Here is a 13,840-nt window from a genome sequence, read left to right as displayed (position 1 = left end):
ACTTATTTTAACACGCATTTTCCTTTACATTTTGTGAAAGGACAAGACTCCCAAATATACCATCCAGAGCATTCAGGATCTAGGGGGAAAAGATGAAATCCTGCAACACTTACCACCAAACACATCTCCGTTCTGGTAGTTTTTCCCCTTCTGAGTTTCCTCTTCGTTTTGAACAGTAGAAACATGCTTGGCGGAGGCACAGCCCATAGCTTCATTCAGACAGCTCCAGCTGGACCGAACCACAAATCATGTCTAGAGACGCACGCTCATTGTTTGAAAAATAATCCACTTTCCCACGTGGCTGTCGAGACACTTTAACCTAAAGATGGCAAAAAGAGAGGAAAATATTGACAAAAGGTAACCTCTAAATGCAAAGCTTCAAGAAGACAAATAATAGGGTTGTGAAGAGAATTACAAAAGCACACAACACAGGTTTTTTGGGGGGAAGAAGATGAAAAAAACACAATATCTGTTCCTTTTATCAATCTACCCATCAAGCCAGATTTCTTACAAAGTGTTTTAGTGTTTAAGAGCTGCTAATTGCAAGTGCTCAGACAAAATACCCCCCTAAATCAATCAAAGATCTTATGTTAATAGATGTGAAAAGTGATAGCCAGCTGTGTTATCTTTTTCCTATGTGTTCATTACTCTACTGGATCCATAAAACCTCTGCCATTCTAAAAGGCAACTATCCCCATTTTAAGATGGAATAACACACCCTGAACAATCCAGATGTCACATAAAACAAAATGGGGAAGAAAAAGCTAGTTTATAGCTGCAATATTTTATATTGAAAAAAAATTAAAACCACACACTGTTTAATGACCAAACGGTTCTACACTCAAACAAAATCAACTTCAAAGTTGGGTGAGATGACCTGGCTTGCATTTCCACCAGCCAGCCAAACCTTTTGGGTGAGAAGAGCTAGAGGAAAATGAGAACCACCTCTTCTTGCTGGGTTGTTTAGTTCAGCTATAGCAGAAGATCATACATCCAATTTCTTAACTCATTACTTCATACTTAAAAGGACATGGCTCATTTTACTCCATGCTGACCACAAGAATTTAACAGCAGATGAAGAACACTCTCACCTAGGACACAGCAGTTTCCACCCCACCAGAAATGCGCAATCCCAAAGGAAACATTTGAGCTCAGTTCCCTGCGTGCTCAGCACGAAGGGCATGCCTGCTCGTGCAAGGCAGCAGTGTGACACGTCAGGACATGGTTTAGAAGAGCTCTGCAGCTGCCTTGGGAGGGATTTTCCTGCCCATCCCCACAGCCACAGACACAAGGTTGTGACCAGCCAGGCTGAGAGCAATTCTGCTTCTGGCCCTGCAGCCACAGGTCCTCTGACAGGCGGCTTTTACCGCGCGAGAGGAAGCCCTCTGGGTACAGAACCACTTCTTACTCGCAGACCAGCTTCCACCTTTCATCTTGCTCTGCACAGAAACATGATTTTCTCCATTTAATGACTGCATTCCAACTAAAGCACACCTTGTCTATGTGCTCAGTCCTTGCTCTGAACCCCTAACCCACCATATCACACTTGTACATGCAGTTTTCTTTATGTCCAGTATATCTCCCACATGCTTTCACCAGGTTGGAAGAGACCCACCGGATCATCGAGTCCAACCATTCCTATCAATCACTAAACCATGTCCCTTAGCACCTCGTCCACCCGTGCCTTAAACACCTCCAGGGAAGGGGACTCAACCACCTCCCTGGGCAGCCTCTGCCAGTGCCCAATGACCCTTTCTGTGAAAAATTTTTTCCTAATGTTCAGCCTAAACCTCCCCTGGCAGAGCTTGAGGCCATTCCCTCTCATCCTGTCCCCTGTCACTTGGGAGAAGAGGCCAGCTCCCTCCTCTCTACAACCTCCTTTCAGGTAGTTGTAGAGAGCAATGAGGTCTCCCCTCAGCCTCCTCCAGGCTAAACACCCCCAGTTCCCTCAGCCGCTCCTCATAAGACCTGTTCTCCAGCCCCTTCACCCCCTTCAACTGTTTTAATCTGTCTGCTTGTCAGGTGTGCAGACAAAGGTATGGACTCGATGATCCTGGAGGTCTTTTCCAACCCAGTGATTCTGTGATTCTGTATAGCCCTGCTAAGAAACAACATCACTCTCACAATTCCTGTGTGCACATCCTCATTACAATGCTATGTGTCGTAAATACCAACACGCTTGTTTTATATAAACTACATTAGCTTTTCTGAAGTTTTAGCGACACAGTGAGGGTCACAGCTGGCAATCTGTGGCATCTTCACACGTGCCCAAACAACACAGCAGCCTGCATCATGGTAACAGGGCTTCATCTTGCTCTTGGGGTAGGAAACGAAGATCCGTAAGGATTTTGAGCGTCAGCCACGCTGTGCTTGCTCAGGAGGCACAGCAAGACAGGCAGAGGTGTGGGAGATGGAGGAGAAATAGCAAACTGGCAAGGGGAACTGCTAACCGGGCTGGAAATTAAATGCGGACTCATTTTTTTAGAGGATGCAAATTTGCCTTAAGACAATAGCTTCTAATAAACCAGCTGAAACAAAGGATGGGATAAAAATGATCAAGTTTTTTTGCCAGAGACTCCCAGTTTGAGATTACAGATAAAAGCAGGAGCCTCAAGGTAAACAGAGCCTGGAAACAGTAACTTCAATCGGTGATTTAAAATAGAACCAATTACATCCCAAGGGAAAGGATGTGGGCAGCTCAGGGGCAAAGAGCAAGGGGAGACCCAGCATAACCCTAGAAAAGACAAGGAGGTGCATCCGTGGGACTGCTAACAGGTTGTATGGGGGGAAATCATCGCATGTCACACAGCCAGCATCTCTGTCACAGAACCCCAGACTTGTGCTCACAGAAGTACCTGTGGAATGGATTACACTGTTTCCATACTCAACTCTTTTTCCTCTTTTTTTTTCTCCTTCAGACTCTCAGGGACTACTTACAAAAAAGAAAAAGCTGCTTAGTAATAAAAACCAAATGTATTTCATAACATAGCAGTGGGTTGGGTTCGGGGAGGGTTTTTTTGGTGAAGTTTTATACCCAGCCAACATGCAGCAAACCAAATTGCAAAATACTTCATCCCTGATGAATCCCCCGGAGGGTGCTGGTCCCGTCACCCAGGACCGTTGAGCTGTGGAAGCAATCAAGAGCGAAAAAGGCACAGAATATGAATGCAAAAGGATAAAGCTCTTTCGGGGAGGGAAGAAAAAAATATCCACAGTCAAATCTCTCCTGCGGTATCTCGGTAGCACACACCAACCTCACTAAAAATACGGTCACGTTCAAAGGTACGCTGCAATTCAAGGAAACAAATGGGAATATAAGAACTGGAAGTTCTACCTTTTACTTTAAAGAACAGTAATCACAGCAGTATTAGAAAAAAGTACATGACTAATACTGGGATTGTGGAGGCAATTTTTGCTGGTGACAATAAACCAGGCTGAGAAAGCAACTCTAAACTGACCTCCAAGGTGAAGTCCAACACACATCTCCAGGCTCATTTCTTAGACTACTGTTAATGTAGCGCAGGGAGACAGATGATACTGCGACATGGAAAACTAACGCAACCCAGAATTAGCAGAGGATTTAAAACAAGAGAGAGAAGCAGCATTAATTTTAGAAGAGATGATATCTGAGATACGGAACCCAGTGACGCCCTCCAGTCTTATGTTGCCCCAGCCTCAGGGAAACCTCTCTCGCCCGAGTATCGAAGCCCACAGAGAAGAGGTTTGGGAATCACTCAGGAACAAGGCAATGGTCCTCATTCGATGGGATGGATGCCTGCAGCGGGTTTTCAGGACATGAAATAGCAGCAGAATAACGCAGCCATTCCTTCTCCTCCTTCACTTTCGCACAAATAGATTTTTCCCTTTTGTCTTCCTGAGCATTTGGGGGGCACACAGCTCTTTAGAAGCCAAAAATAAAAAGAATAAAAAAACCTCAAACCATTTGCAGTTCATGTTCACCACCCACCATCATTAATTATCGAGATTTGAGAGGCAATTTACAAGCTCCAATCTGCAAAACGCTAGTGAGAAAAATCTCTCCGGCAGATCAAAAGTGTCTACACCAACCCCAAATTAAATGCAGCACGGTTAAGATTAACATCTTATGCAAGGGTCAAGAGAAGACTACAGACACTCTCAGATGCTGTACTGTGTACCCCCAACTAGAAAAAAGGGAGCTCAGTTCCTGAAGAGAGGAAACGTTAAGTAATTCCTTCTTTTTGAGGCATGTCTACATTGTGCTTTTTCTTTTCCCAGCTCTTTCAACACTTCATTAATTCACTCGTCATCCCCTCACCTCTTATTTCTGACAGTTGCATCCAAGCCTGAAACCTTGGCAAAACACATTTTGCTTCCACGGTTGAAAACCAAACACTTAAGAGCGAATGGAAGGTCTCCAGTGCTCACAACGAATGTGTGTTAATTCCTCTCTTACCACAGGTGTGTTTGTTTTCATCTTTACTATACTGCAATAATCAATCTTTCAGCATCTTCAGGCTGCAGATAGATCTAAAAGTTTCCTTCCGTGTTGACCACACAGGAAATCAGGTTAAAATTTCACAAAGCTCATGTGATAAAAGCAAGGAGCTCTGTGCAACCATGAAAAAACCTTTTGCTACAAAGGAAAACCACACACCGTTTTCCTGTAATGCAACCGAGTCCAGGCAGAACCCGAGGACTTAACTGCTATTAATTACACTTATTTCCTATAAGAATCAGGCCTGTTTGATTTTCTGTTTCCCCAAAAGAATAAAGCAGCAGTGCCTCCTGAATTTAACTTCCATGAGGGTCGCTGGAAATCAGCACCTGGGAGTCCCTCACCGTGACATCTCTTCACCCTCACAACTTCTGCCAGAAAAGATGGCTTTTTGGGGTTATTTTTAACTGTCAAAAGGCAGTTTTGAGCCCAAAAGACAGAACTTTTTGCCTTTGAAGTGCACCAATGGCCTAAGAGGGGGAGCAAGAAAAAGACGTAAATTTATCTATACCATATAAACTTTGCTTCTCCCTTTTCAAATCATTCGAACCAGCACTGCTAGTGAATAGCAGAGTTACACTGAACACCAACCCACTGACTTGCTAAATGCACAGGGCAAGGTTATAGCAGAATGAGAGCTGAAAACGCTAAATACCTTGCAGTGGCTGAAGGCGAAAAAGCCAAAGTGAATAGTGAGGCTGTCCTGCTTCAAACCCACAGGCAGAACACGTTCCCTCTGCCTGTTAATACCAAAAGCCACGAAATTAGGGATTTTACCCCCTTCTATGTATTGTTTGTCTCTCTGATGCACAATTTCTGTGTTTATAATTACATTTCAGCATCCTATTAGAAACATGCTGTTCCAGCCAGTCAGGCAAACATAGCAGTAATGGTGCTGCAAGGGAAAAGAATGAGTGAAGTGCTATGAAATCAATAACACCCAAGGAAACGAAGAGAAAACACACCACGGTCTTACAGCATTTTACTCAAGCTGCACTAAAAACAACATCGACAAACTAAACCAGCCCAGTTACCTGGATGGGTGGTGGAACTGCAGTTTGCACGTGTCCTCTCTTGGGAAGCCATGCTCAGCAGAAATTCTATTTGAAGCATTCGCTTCTCAAAGAGCACAGAAGAACACTGCAATTTGACAGCTCAGGAGACTCAACAGAGAAACCACAGAAGCTCGTCTACCTAGTTTTTCCCAGCAGGGAGGGCCTGGTTTGAATTAATGCTGCTAATTCATATCATCAGGATTTTTGTTCTATTACAGGGCAGACTTTGTTCCGCTGAAGCTTATCTTACCTTTTTATCAGCAAAATTAGCCTCTTATTTTCACAGAGTCACAGAAAGGTTTGGGTTGGAAGGGACCTTAAAGAAAATCCAGATCCACCCCCTGCCAAGGGCAGGGACACCTCCCACAGGATCCGGTTGCTCCAAGCTCCATCCAACCTGGCCTTGAACACCTCCAGGGATGGGGCAGCCACCACTGCTCTGGGCAACCTGGGCCAGGGCCTCCCACTCTCACAGGAAAACATTTCTCCCTGAGATCTCATCTTAATCTTCCCTCTTTCAGCTCAAAACTGCTCCCCAGCATCCTATCCTTGCACTCCCTGTTCAAGAGTTCCTCTCCAGCTTTCCTGGAACCCCTTTCACTCCTGGAAGCAGCTATAAGGTCTCCCTGGAGCCTCCTCTTGTCCAGGCAGAACAACCCCAATACTCCCAGCCTCTCCTTACATTTGCAATCAGCACTTCTGCTGATTATTTTTAACGCAGTTATCTGCAACTGTACATTTTCAGGGTCTCATCCCCCTTTAGACCCACTGATCTATTCTAACAGCTCTACAGTAAAAAGCCCCCCAGTCACCTGACAGAGAAAATCCTGCATAATCCTTGAAAATGTACAGAAATTAGATGACAGATCCCATCAGCTCCCCCGATCTCCAGTTGTATCAATGAATCACAATCGCAAATACAACAAAAATTAATCTATCTCCCCACACAGTCACCTCTAAATATACAGCGTGGGATTATCCTACCTCACCTTGAAAAAGCACTTTTGGTCCCTCTAGCCTGCTTTGCAATATCTGCCTTGAACATACGCTCTCCAGTTACGCTGTGTGCTTCCAGCATCCATCTGGAGAACTTTCCTTGTCCCTGGGAAGTTTGGCCAAGCAAAAAGTTTGGCCAAATTCATCACTGCAGAGGAAGAGGAGAGCAGCAGCCCGCTGGCTGTCTCTGCAGCACTACAGAACTCCAAACCTGCATCCCAGGGCGTTTCCCAGGCATTTTCTACCCAAAGAGCTCAGGCAGGAGCTACTTCGTGTGCCACTTAAGTTGAAATTAAACAAACCAGCTCAGCTATGCAGAAGCCAAGGGGCTGAGATGCCAGGGACCGGCTGCTAATGTGTCAGCAAGGAAGCATTTGCCATATGCAATTCTGCTGTTTCTGTGCAATTAAAGTATAAAACAATCTAAAGAGACCTCCTTTTTTTGGAGATGAGCTAGAGAAAGAAGAAATCTTTCTTCACTAACCCAATAACACTTAAATGACAGAAGATGTGCTGCCTCTTCCATGGCTGAACCACAGCTACAGTCTCACTAAAAATCATCAGGTAAAACTAATGACAGAAGCTAACAAAGCAGCTCATTTTACTCTTGGCTTTGGGGAACAACTGTAGAGGGTTCAGGATTTCCACTGGGGATTTTTTTTCATGCTGTTCAGGGCATTTCCCACAGCAGTCCTACGTAGGTGGCACAAACAGGGGTAAAATGGGTGCACACTACAATTTGCATTCCCCAAACTACACTATCGACTGCTCCCTCCTGCTTAGCGGGGTTAGTCCTCAGGATCAAGGAGCAAACAGGGCTTTCGGTGTTGAAGGACACAGCGCCTGAATGATTGCATTTGGTTTGGTTTGGTTTGATCTAAGAGCCCTATAGGATATCCCCTCTGAGATCCCATCGTATCCCACCACACAGGTTATCCCTCAGAAACCTGAGCTGGAAGGGCAGCTGAGAAAGCAGGAGCAAAGAAGCCGCAGCAACCTCTGCCCAACAACAGGCAGCTGAAAAAACACTGGCAAGAGAGGAGCTGGGCCATGGGGAGGAAAAGCAATGCATCACTGCTCCTGTGAAATATGTTGTGATCCATCCCTTGCTTTGATGGCTTCTCCCCATCCAGCGAGGGTGCTCCCAGACATCCCCGCTGCAGGCTGAGTGCTTGTGAAAAACTGTTCCCTTGCTCCCTTCCCTCCATACAGGTTTAGGACTTGGAAATGGAGCTGTCGAAATGGGTCCAGAGGAGAATGAAAAGATAAATTAGGGTTCAGCTTGGAGAAAAGATGGCTCCAAGGAGACCTTGGAGTGACCTTCCAGTGCCTGAAGGGGCTACAAGAAAGCTGGGGAGGGAGTGTTCACAAAGGCTTGGAGTAATAGGACAAGGGCATAAATGGGTATAAACTGGAGAGGGGCAGATTTAGACTGGACATAAGGAGGAATTTCTTCACGATGAGAATGGTGAGGCCCTGGCCCAGGTTGCCCAGGGAAACTGTGGCTGCCCCACCCCTGGAGGTGTCCAAGGCTAGGTTAGATGGGCCTGGGGCAGCCTGATCCAGTGGGAGGTGTCCCTGTCCATGGCAGGGGGTTGGAACTGGATGGGCTTTAAGGTCCCTTCCAACCCAAACTATTCTATGATTCTATGATCTAGGGAGGAGCACAAGGTCATACAGCAGTCTATTCGCTGTTTCTGAAGTCAGGGAGATGAATTGCTAGCTTGAGGTCATGCAGTTGTGAAAGGTAGACAACTGAGCATGTACAAGCCAGAGGAAATAATCCTGAAAGAAAAGGGCAAATGAAGTGTTCTCCCACGCCCCCTCACAGCCGCCTGGCCACAGAGTTGAGCTCTCCCTGGGATTTTTCTGCCAAACCAATGCATGAATAGAACAGAGGAAAAAAAGAAAAAAAAAAAAAAACAAACAAAAAACCAAACAGCTGAAAACGTCAGAGCTTCACAGGAGCCAAAGCAAGGAGAGAAACTCCTACCAAGCGGGGGGAAAAAAAAATGCATTCTGCTCAGCTGTAGAAGCATTAGATGTGTAATAAATAATGGCTCCAAATGCCACTGAATACAATCGGTAGGAACTGAAATATAATAGGAATTTTTTTAAGAATCGTGCTGCCAGAACAATACGAACGGCTACAGGATAATAATTCTTGTGCATAACCAACACCAAAACATGCCAGCGGAGACATCCAAAACTGCTGAAGCTCTGCAGATGCCCATCCAGGAAGAGAAAACTGATGGGAAGAAAAGTTAATGCAACACTGTTTGATTTGCAGGAGTTAAACAAAATAATAAAAGTCCCCTGAAGAAAACAGAAATGCGGATTACAAACAACTGAGAAGGCTTAAGGAAAGCCAAAAGGATGTGTGTACATACGCTATTTGGCTGGCTATGAGGAGGGGCTGAGCAGGTAACGCTTCAAGGATGCGAATCTATCACCTGAGCTAGCTCTCCACTGGGTCTCTTGTTCATATCCAAGGACAGCAACCACAGACGTGAAAATTTCAGCCACTGCACCTTTTTCATTATCTCAAGACCAGAAGGACAATTCTGGTTCAGAACTAGTCTCCATTTTATCCTGCTATGCTCCAAGCAGGTCTTCTTTGTACTGAATCATCCTTGGGTCACAGAATCATTTAGGTTCGAAAAGATCTTTAAGATCATCAAGTCCAACCATAAACTCAACACTGCCAACTCCACCACTAAACCACATCCCTAAGTGCCACATCTACATGTTCTTTAAATCCCTCCAAGGACGGTGACTCAGCCACTTCCCCTGGCAGCAAGATCCAATGCTTGAGAACCCTTTGGGGAAGAGGCAAAGGCTGCCAATAACAGAGGCAGAAAGCTTAGTTCTTGAGAAGTATGCTGACCACGTGCAGCTGAATACAGCTCTACATTTGGGCACAACAACCCTATGCAGTGCTACAGACTAGGAGAAGTCTGGCTAGAAAGCTGTCTGGAGGAGAGGGACCTGGGTGTGTTGGTTGACAACCGACTGAACATGAGCCAGCAGTGTGCCCAGGTGGCCAAGAAGGCCAATGGCATCTTGGCTTGTATCAGAAATGGTGTGACCAGCAGGTCCAGGGAGGTTATCCTCCCTCTGTACTCGGCACTGGTGAGACCGCTCCTCGAATCCCGTGTTCAGTTCTGGGCCCCTCACCACAAGAAGGATGTTGAGGCTCTGGAGAGAGTCCAGAGAAGAGCAACAAAGCTGGTGAAAGGGCTGGAGAACAGGCCTTATGAGGAGCGGCTGAGAGAGCTGGGGTTGTTTAGCCTGGAGAAGAGGAGGCTGAGGGGAGACCTCATTGCTCTCTACAACTACCTGAAAGGACGTTGTAGAGAGGAGGATGCTGGCCTCTTCTCCCAAGTGACAGGGGACAGGACAAGAGGGAATGGCCTCAAGCTCCGCCAGGGGAGGTTTAGGCTAGACGTTAGGAAAAAATTCTTTACAGAAAGGGTTATTGGGCACTGGAACAGGCTGCCCAGGGAGGTGGTTGATTCACCTTCCCTGGAGGTGTTTAAGGCACGGGTGGATGAGGTGCTGAGGGATATGGTTTAGTGTTTGATAGGAACGGTTGGACTCGATGATCCGGTGGGTCTCTTCCAACCTGGTTATTCTGTGATTCTGTGATTTCCCAGTCAGCCATCTAAAGAACTTCCACCTCTTCCTTGATAATTTGAGCTGGGCCTCAGGAGCTATTTTCACTACTTTGCCTTCTGCCTACAATGAACTCTCCTGTGTTTATTATTAAAACACTCAAACATCACTCCTTTTCCAATTCAATGTCCACTGCACTAAGATGTTCAAGGCCTTAGTTATCGGATACTATCACTGGCATAGGGGGCCAAGACACAACACATACATACCTTTCCACAGCTACAAAGAACTCCTAAATCCATCTCAGCAGCCTTCAAACCTATAATATTTTGACCTACCACTGATATTTGTGCAGAAGCCACTTGAAAACGGTCACGTTTCAACAGTGCTTATACTCGACAGCATGGCATTGTTTGGGGTCTTTGATAACCCCTCTAGAAGGATGTCATATGGCTGTGTCACATTCCTTAGGGACTCATCCTTTATCCCAAGCATATTTATTAATTTAAGAAGTATCGTAGTATTGGTTAAATTCCATTTCTAACTTTGTTCTTGCTCCAGCAAGGACTAAAAGGTGATAACTTGCCGAGCTGGATCGTCTCCACCTTCAGCTCTGCAGGTTGGTGGTGCCCAACCAGATCAGGTCCAGGAGGACCATTTCACCGCCCAGGGTCCATGACTCCTTGTGACAGTGAAACTTGAACACAGCTGCATCCAGAGTTAAAAGGCAGCCAACCAACAGCTGTACAATGTTCAGCTTCTTGGCCCCTTTACTCCCACATTTAGCTTTTTGCACATGAAAATAGCAGCTGCTTTCCTGGGAGTAAACTCTGCAATATCTTTATAACCTTCCTCTCCCCCTTTTAGCCTCAAGTGTGAGGAGGATTTTGTTTTAAAATTAGAAAAAGAAATATGATTATGAACTCTAACAGCAGGCAGGCTCTCTTGGCTAAGTTTTTGTTACATTAGGAAAGCAATACTGAGACCAAATTAAAAAAACATTGAATTTGATATTGAGAAAAAGAAGAAAAAGAAAAGGAAGACAGGACTGTCAAAGTATTGCAAGCTGTAGTACTTCTCCTAAAGCCAACACTCAAAGTTACAGTTTACCAGAAGCTTAATCAAACCATTCCCATCAGAGCAAAGCAGGACAGGGTGAAGCAGTCGTCTTTTGGAGTGTGAAGCTGACGCTGAGCCAGCCACTGGCCCAAAAGGCAAAAACTGGTTTTGGATGACTAACAAAATCCTTCAGCCTGTGGGACAGACAGAAAGCTTGCCAGTGACAAGTGGGGTTCCCCAGGGCTCAGTGCTGGGTCCAGCCCTGTTCAATGTCTTCATCAATGACCTGGATGAAGGCATCGAGTGCACCCTTAGCAAGTTTGCGGACGACACTAAGCTGGGTGGGAGTGTTGATCTGCTGGAGGGTAAGGAGGCTCTGCAAACGGATCTGAAGAGGCTGGACCGCTGGGCTGAGTCCAACGGCATGAGGTTTAACAAGGCCAAATGCCGGGTCCTGCACTTGGGGCACAACAACCCTATGCAGTGCTACAGACTAGGAGAAGTCTGGCTAGAAAGCTGCCTGGAGGAGAGGGACCTGGGCGTGTTGGTTGACAGCCGACTGAATATGAGCCAGCAGTGTGCCCAGGTGGCCAAGAAGGCCAATGGCATCTTAGCTTGTATCAGACATGGCGTGACCAGCAGGTCCAGGGAGGTTATTCTCCCTCTGTACTCGGCACTGGTGAGACCGCTCCTCGAATCCTGTGTTCAGTTCTGGGCCCCTCACCACAAGAAGGATGTTGAGGCTCTGGAGCGAGTCCAGAGAAGAGCAACGAAGCTGGTGAAGGGGCTGGAGAACAGGCCTTATGAGGAGCGGCTGAGAGAGCTGGGGTCGTTTAGCCTGGAGAAGAGGAGGCTGAGGGGAGACCTCATTGCTGTCTACAGCTACCTGAAAGGAGGTTGTGGAGAGGAGGGTGCTGGCCTCTTCTCCCAAGTGACAGGGGACAGGACAAGAGGGAATGGCCTCAAGCTCCGCCAGGGGAGGTTTAGGCTGGACATTAGGAAAAAATTTGTCACAGAAAGGGTCATTGGGCACTGGAACAGGCTGCCCAGGGAGGTGGTTGAGTCACCTTCCCTGGAGGTGTTTAAGGCACGGGTGGACGAGGTGCTAAGGGACATGGTTTAGTGTTTGATAGGAATGGTTGGACTTGATGATTCGGTGGGTCTCTTCCAACCTGGTTATTCTATGATTCTCATGCACAGGTCCCTTAAATCCCAAAAAAGCTCGACAAGCAGCCCACAGCTGCTTAGCTCTTTGCTGGAGGCCTGGTCACAGACACAGCCCAACTGGCCCTGGTCTGCCACAACCCACCCTCAGGCAAAAATCATCCCACTTTGTTAGGTTTTTTAAATAAATTTTTTTTTAGCTTTTTTCCTTCCCTTTTTTTTTAAGACAGCACCATGAAAATTTTAACGTAACATACACAAGTCCCATCCACCTCCCTAATCCTGGCTTTCTCTTTTGCAATGCTGAAAGCATGCACAATAAAAACACTCTTTTTTCCTTCCTCTACTCTAAACAATGTGATTGTACCACACAAACCCAGCTTTTAAACAGTGCAGCTACATGGCCCCGAGAATAAAACAATGGTGCACAAAGTCCTGTGCTCCTTCCCAATCCCACAAGGGTGGATGGTCTTGGCTGAGCAAAAACCCTGGAACCGCAAGCTGGTTTGATGTTATTTAGAAACCATATCACTGAGTCCAGTTCCCCAGAAGAGCATTTAACTCCAAACAACCAAACTGTAAATGCTGGTGTCATTTATAGCACCTGTAAATCATACATGGTCAGACAACTGATAAACACAGCCTCATGAAAATCAGCTCCCAGAGCGATATGCACCAAAACACCATAAATCCTTCAGGCAGGATTACTGGATTTTTCCACCCTCATGTTATAAGCAAGTTCTGCGCAACTAAATTACGATGCTGTAGCTGAGCTCTTACCAATTATATTTAAACAGACTATTTAAAGGTGCCTACAGCCCACTGCAAAAAACGTCATTAGGATAGAGACAGCGGAAAAGCATCAATCCCAGAAGCTAATAACAGGATTCTTCTCTCTTCACCTTGTTTCTCTTTGAATGCATTTTTTATAACTAAAAAATTACATGACGAATAGCCACTGTTTTGTCATCTACACTGAATCATGGAATAGATATGTCAGTGCTCATAAATAAACTGTACTTCATTGAGGTGAAGTTCTGATCTTCGAAACTCCAAAGACTAAATTCATAAAACAAACGCAAGAGACTGCAGCTAAAAACCAGCAAGGACAGAAATAGTATTTCTGGTTCATCAAGGCTTTGTGCAGAAGGACATGGGGAGAAGAAGTTCTACATGCAAAGGCCATAACGTAACACTCTCTCAGAATCACAGAATCACAGAATAACCAGGTTGGAAGAGACCCACCGGATCATCGAGTCCAACCGTTCCTATCAAACACTAAACCATATCCCTCAGCACCTCGTCCACCCGTGCCTTAAACACCTCCAGGGAAGGTGATTCAACCACCTCCCTGGGCAGCCTGTTCCAGTGCCCAATAACCCTTTCTGTAAAGAATTTTTTCCTAACGTCCAGCCTAAACCTCCCCTGGCGGAGCTTGAGGCCATTCCCTCTTGTCCTGTCCCCTGTCACTTGG

At 45.9% G+C, this 13,840-nt stretch overlaps 1 protein-coding gene across 3 annotated transcripts in view; it reads right to left on the bottom strand.

Annotated features, from left to right (window-relative positions):
* The window catches only part of C8H1orf21 (chromosome 8 C1orf21 homolog), a 129,834-nt gene that overhangs the window by 79,703 nt on the left and 36,291 nt on the right, over positions 1-13,840 (bottom strand). For all 3 annotated transcript variants that reach the window (XM_069862335.1, XM_069862336.1, XM_069862337.1), the window contains one exon: positions 114-319. In XM_069862335.1, the coding sequence (XP_069718436.1) occupies positions 114-207 (94 nt within the window). In that variant the 5' untranslated portion in view covers positions 208-319. The remainder of the gene's footprint in view (positions 1-113; positions 320-13,840) is intronic.

The sequence above is a fragment of the Phaenicophaeus curvirostris genome, chromosome 8, assembly GCF_032191515.1.
Source record: "Phaenicophaeus curvirostris isolate KB17595 chromosome 8, BPBGC_Pcur_1.0, whole genome shotgun sequence".
In the NCBI taxonomy this organism is placed as follows: domain Eukaryota; kingdom Metazoa; phylum Chordata; class Aves; order Cuculiformes; family Cuculidae; genus Phaenicophaeus; species Phaenicophaeus curvirostris.
This window is presented reverse-complemented; position numbering and strand designations above follow the sequence as displayed.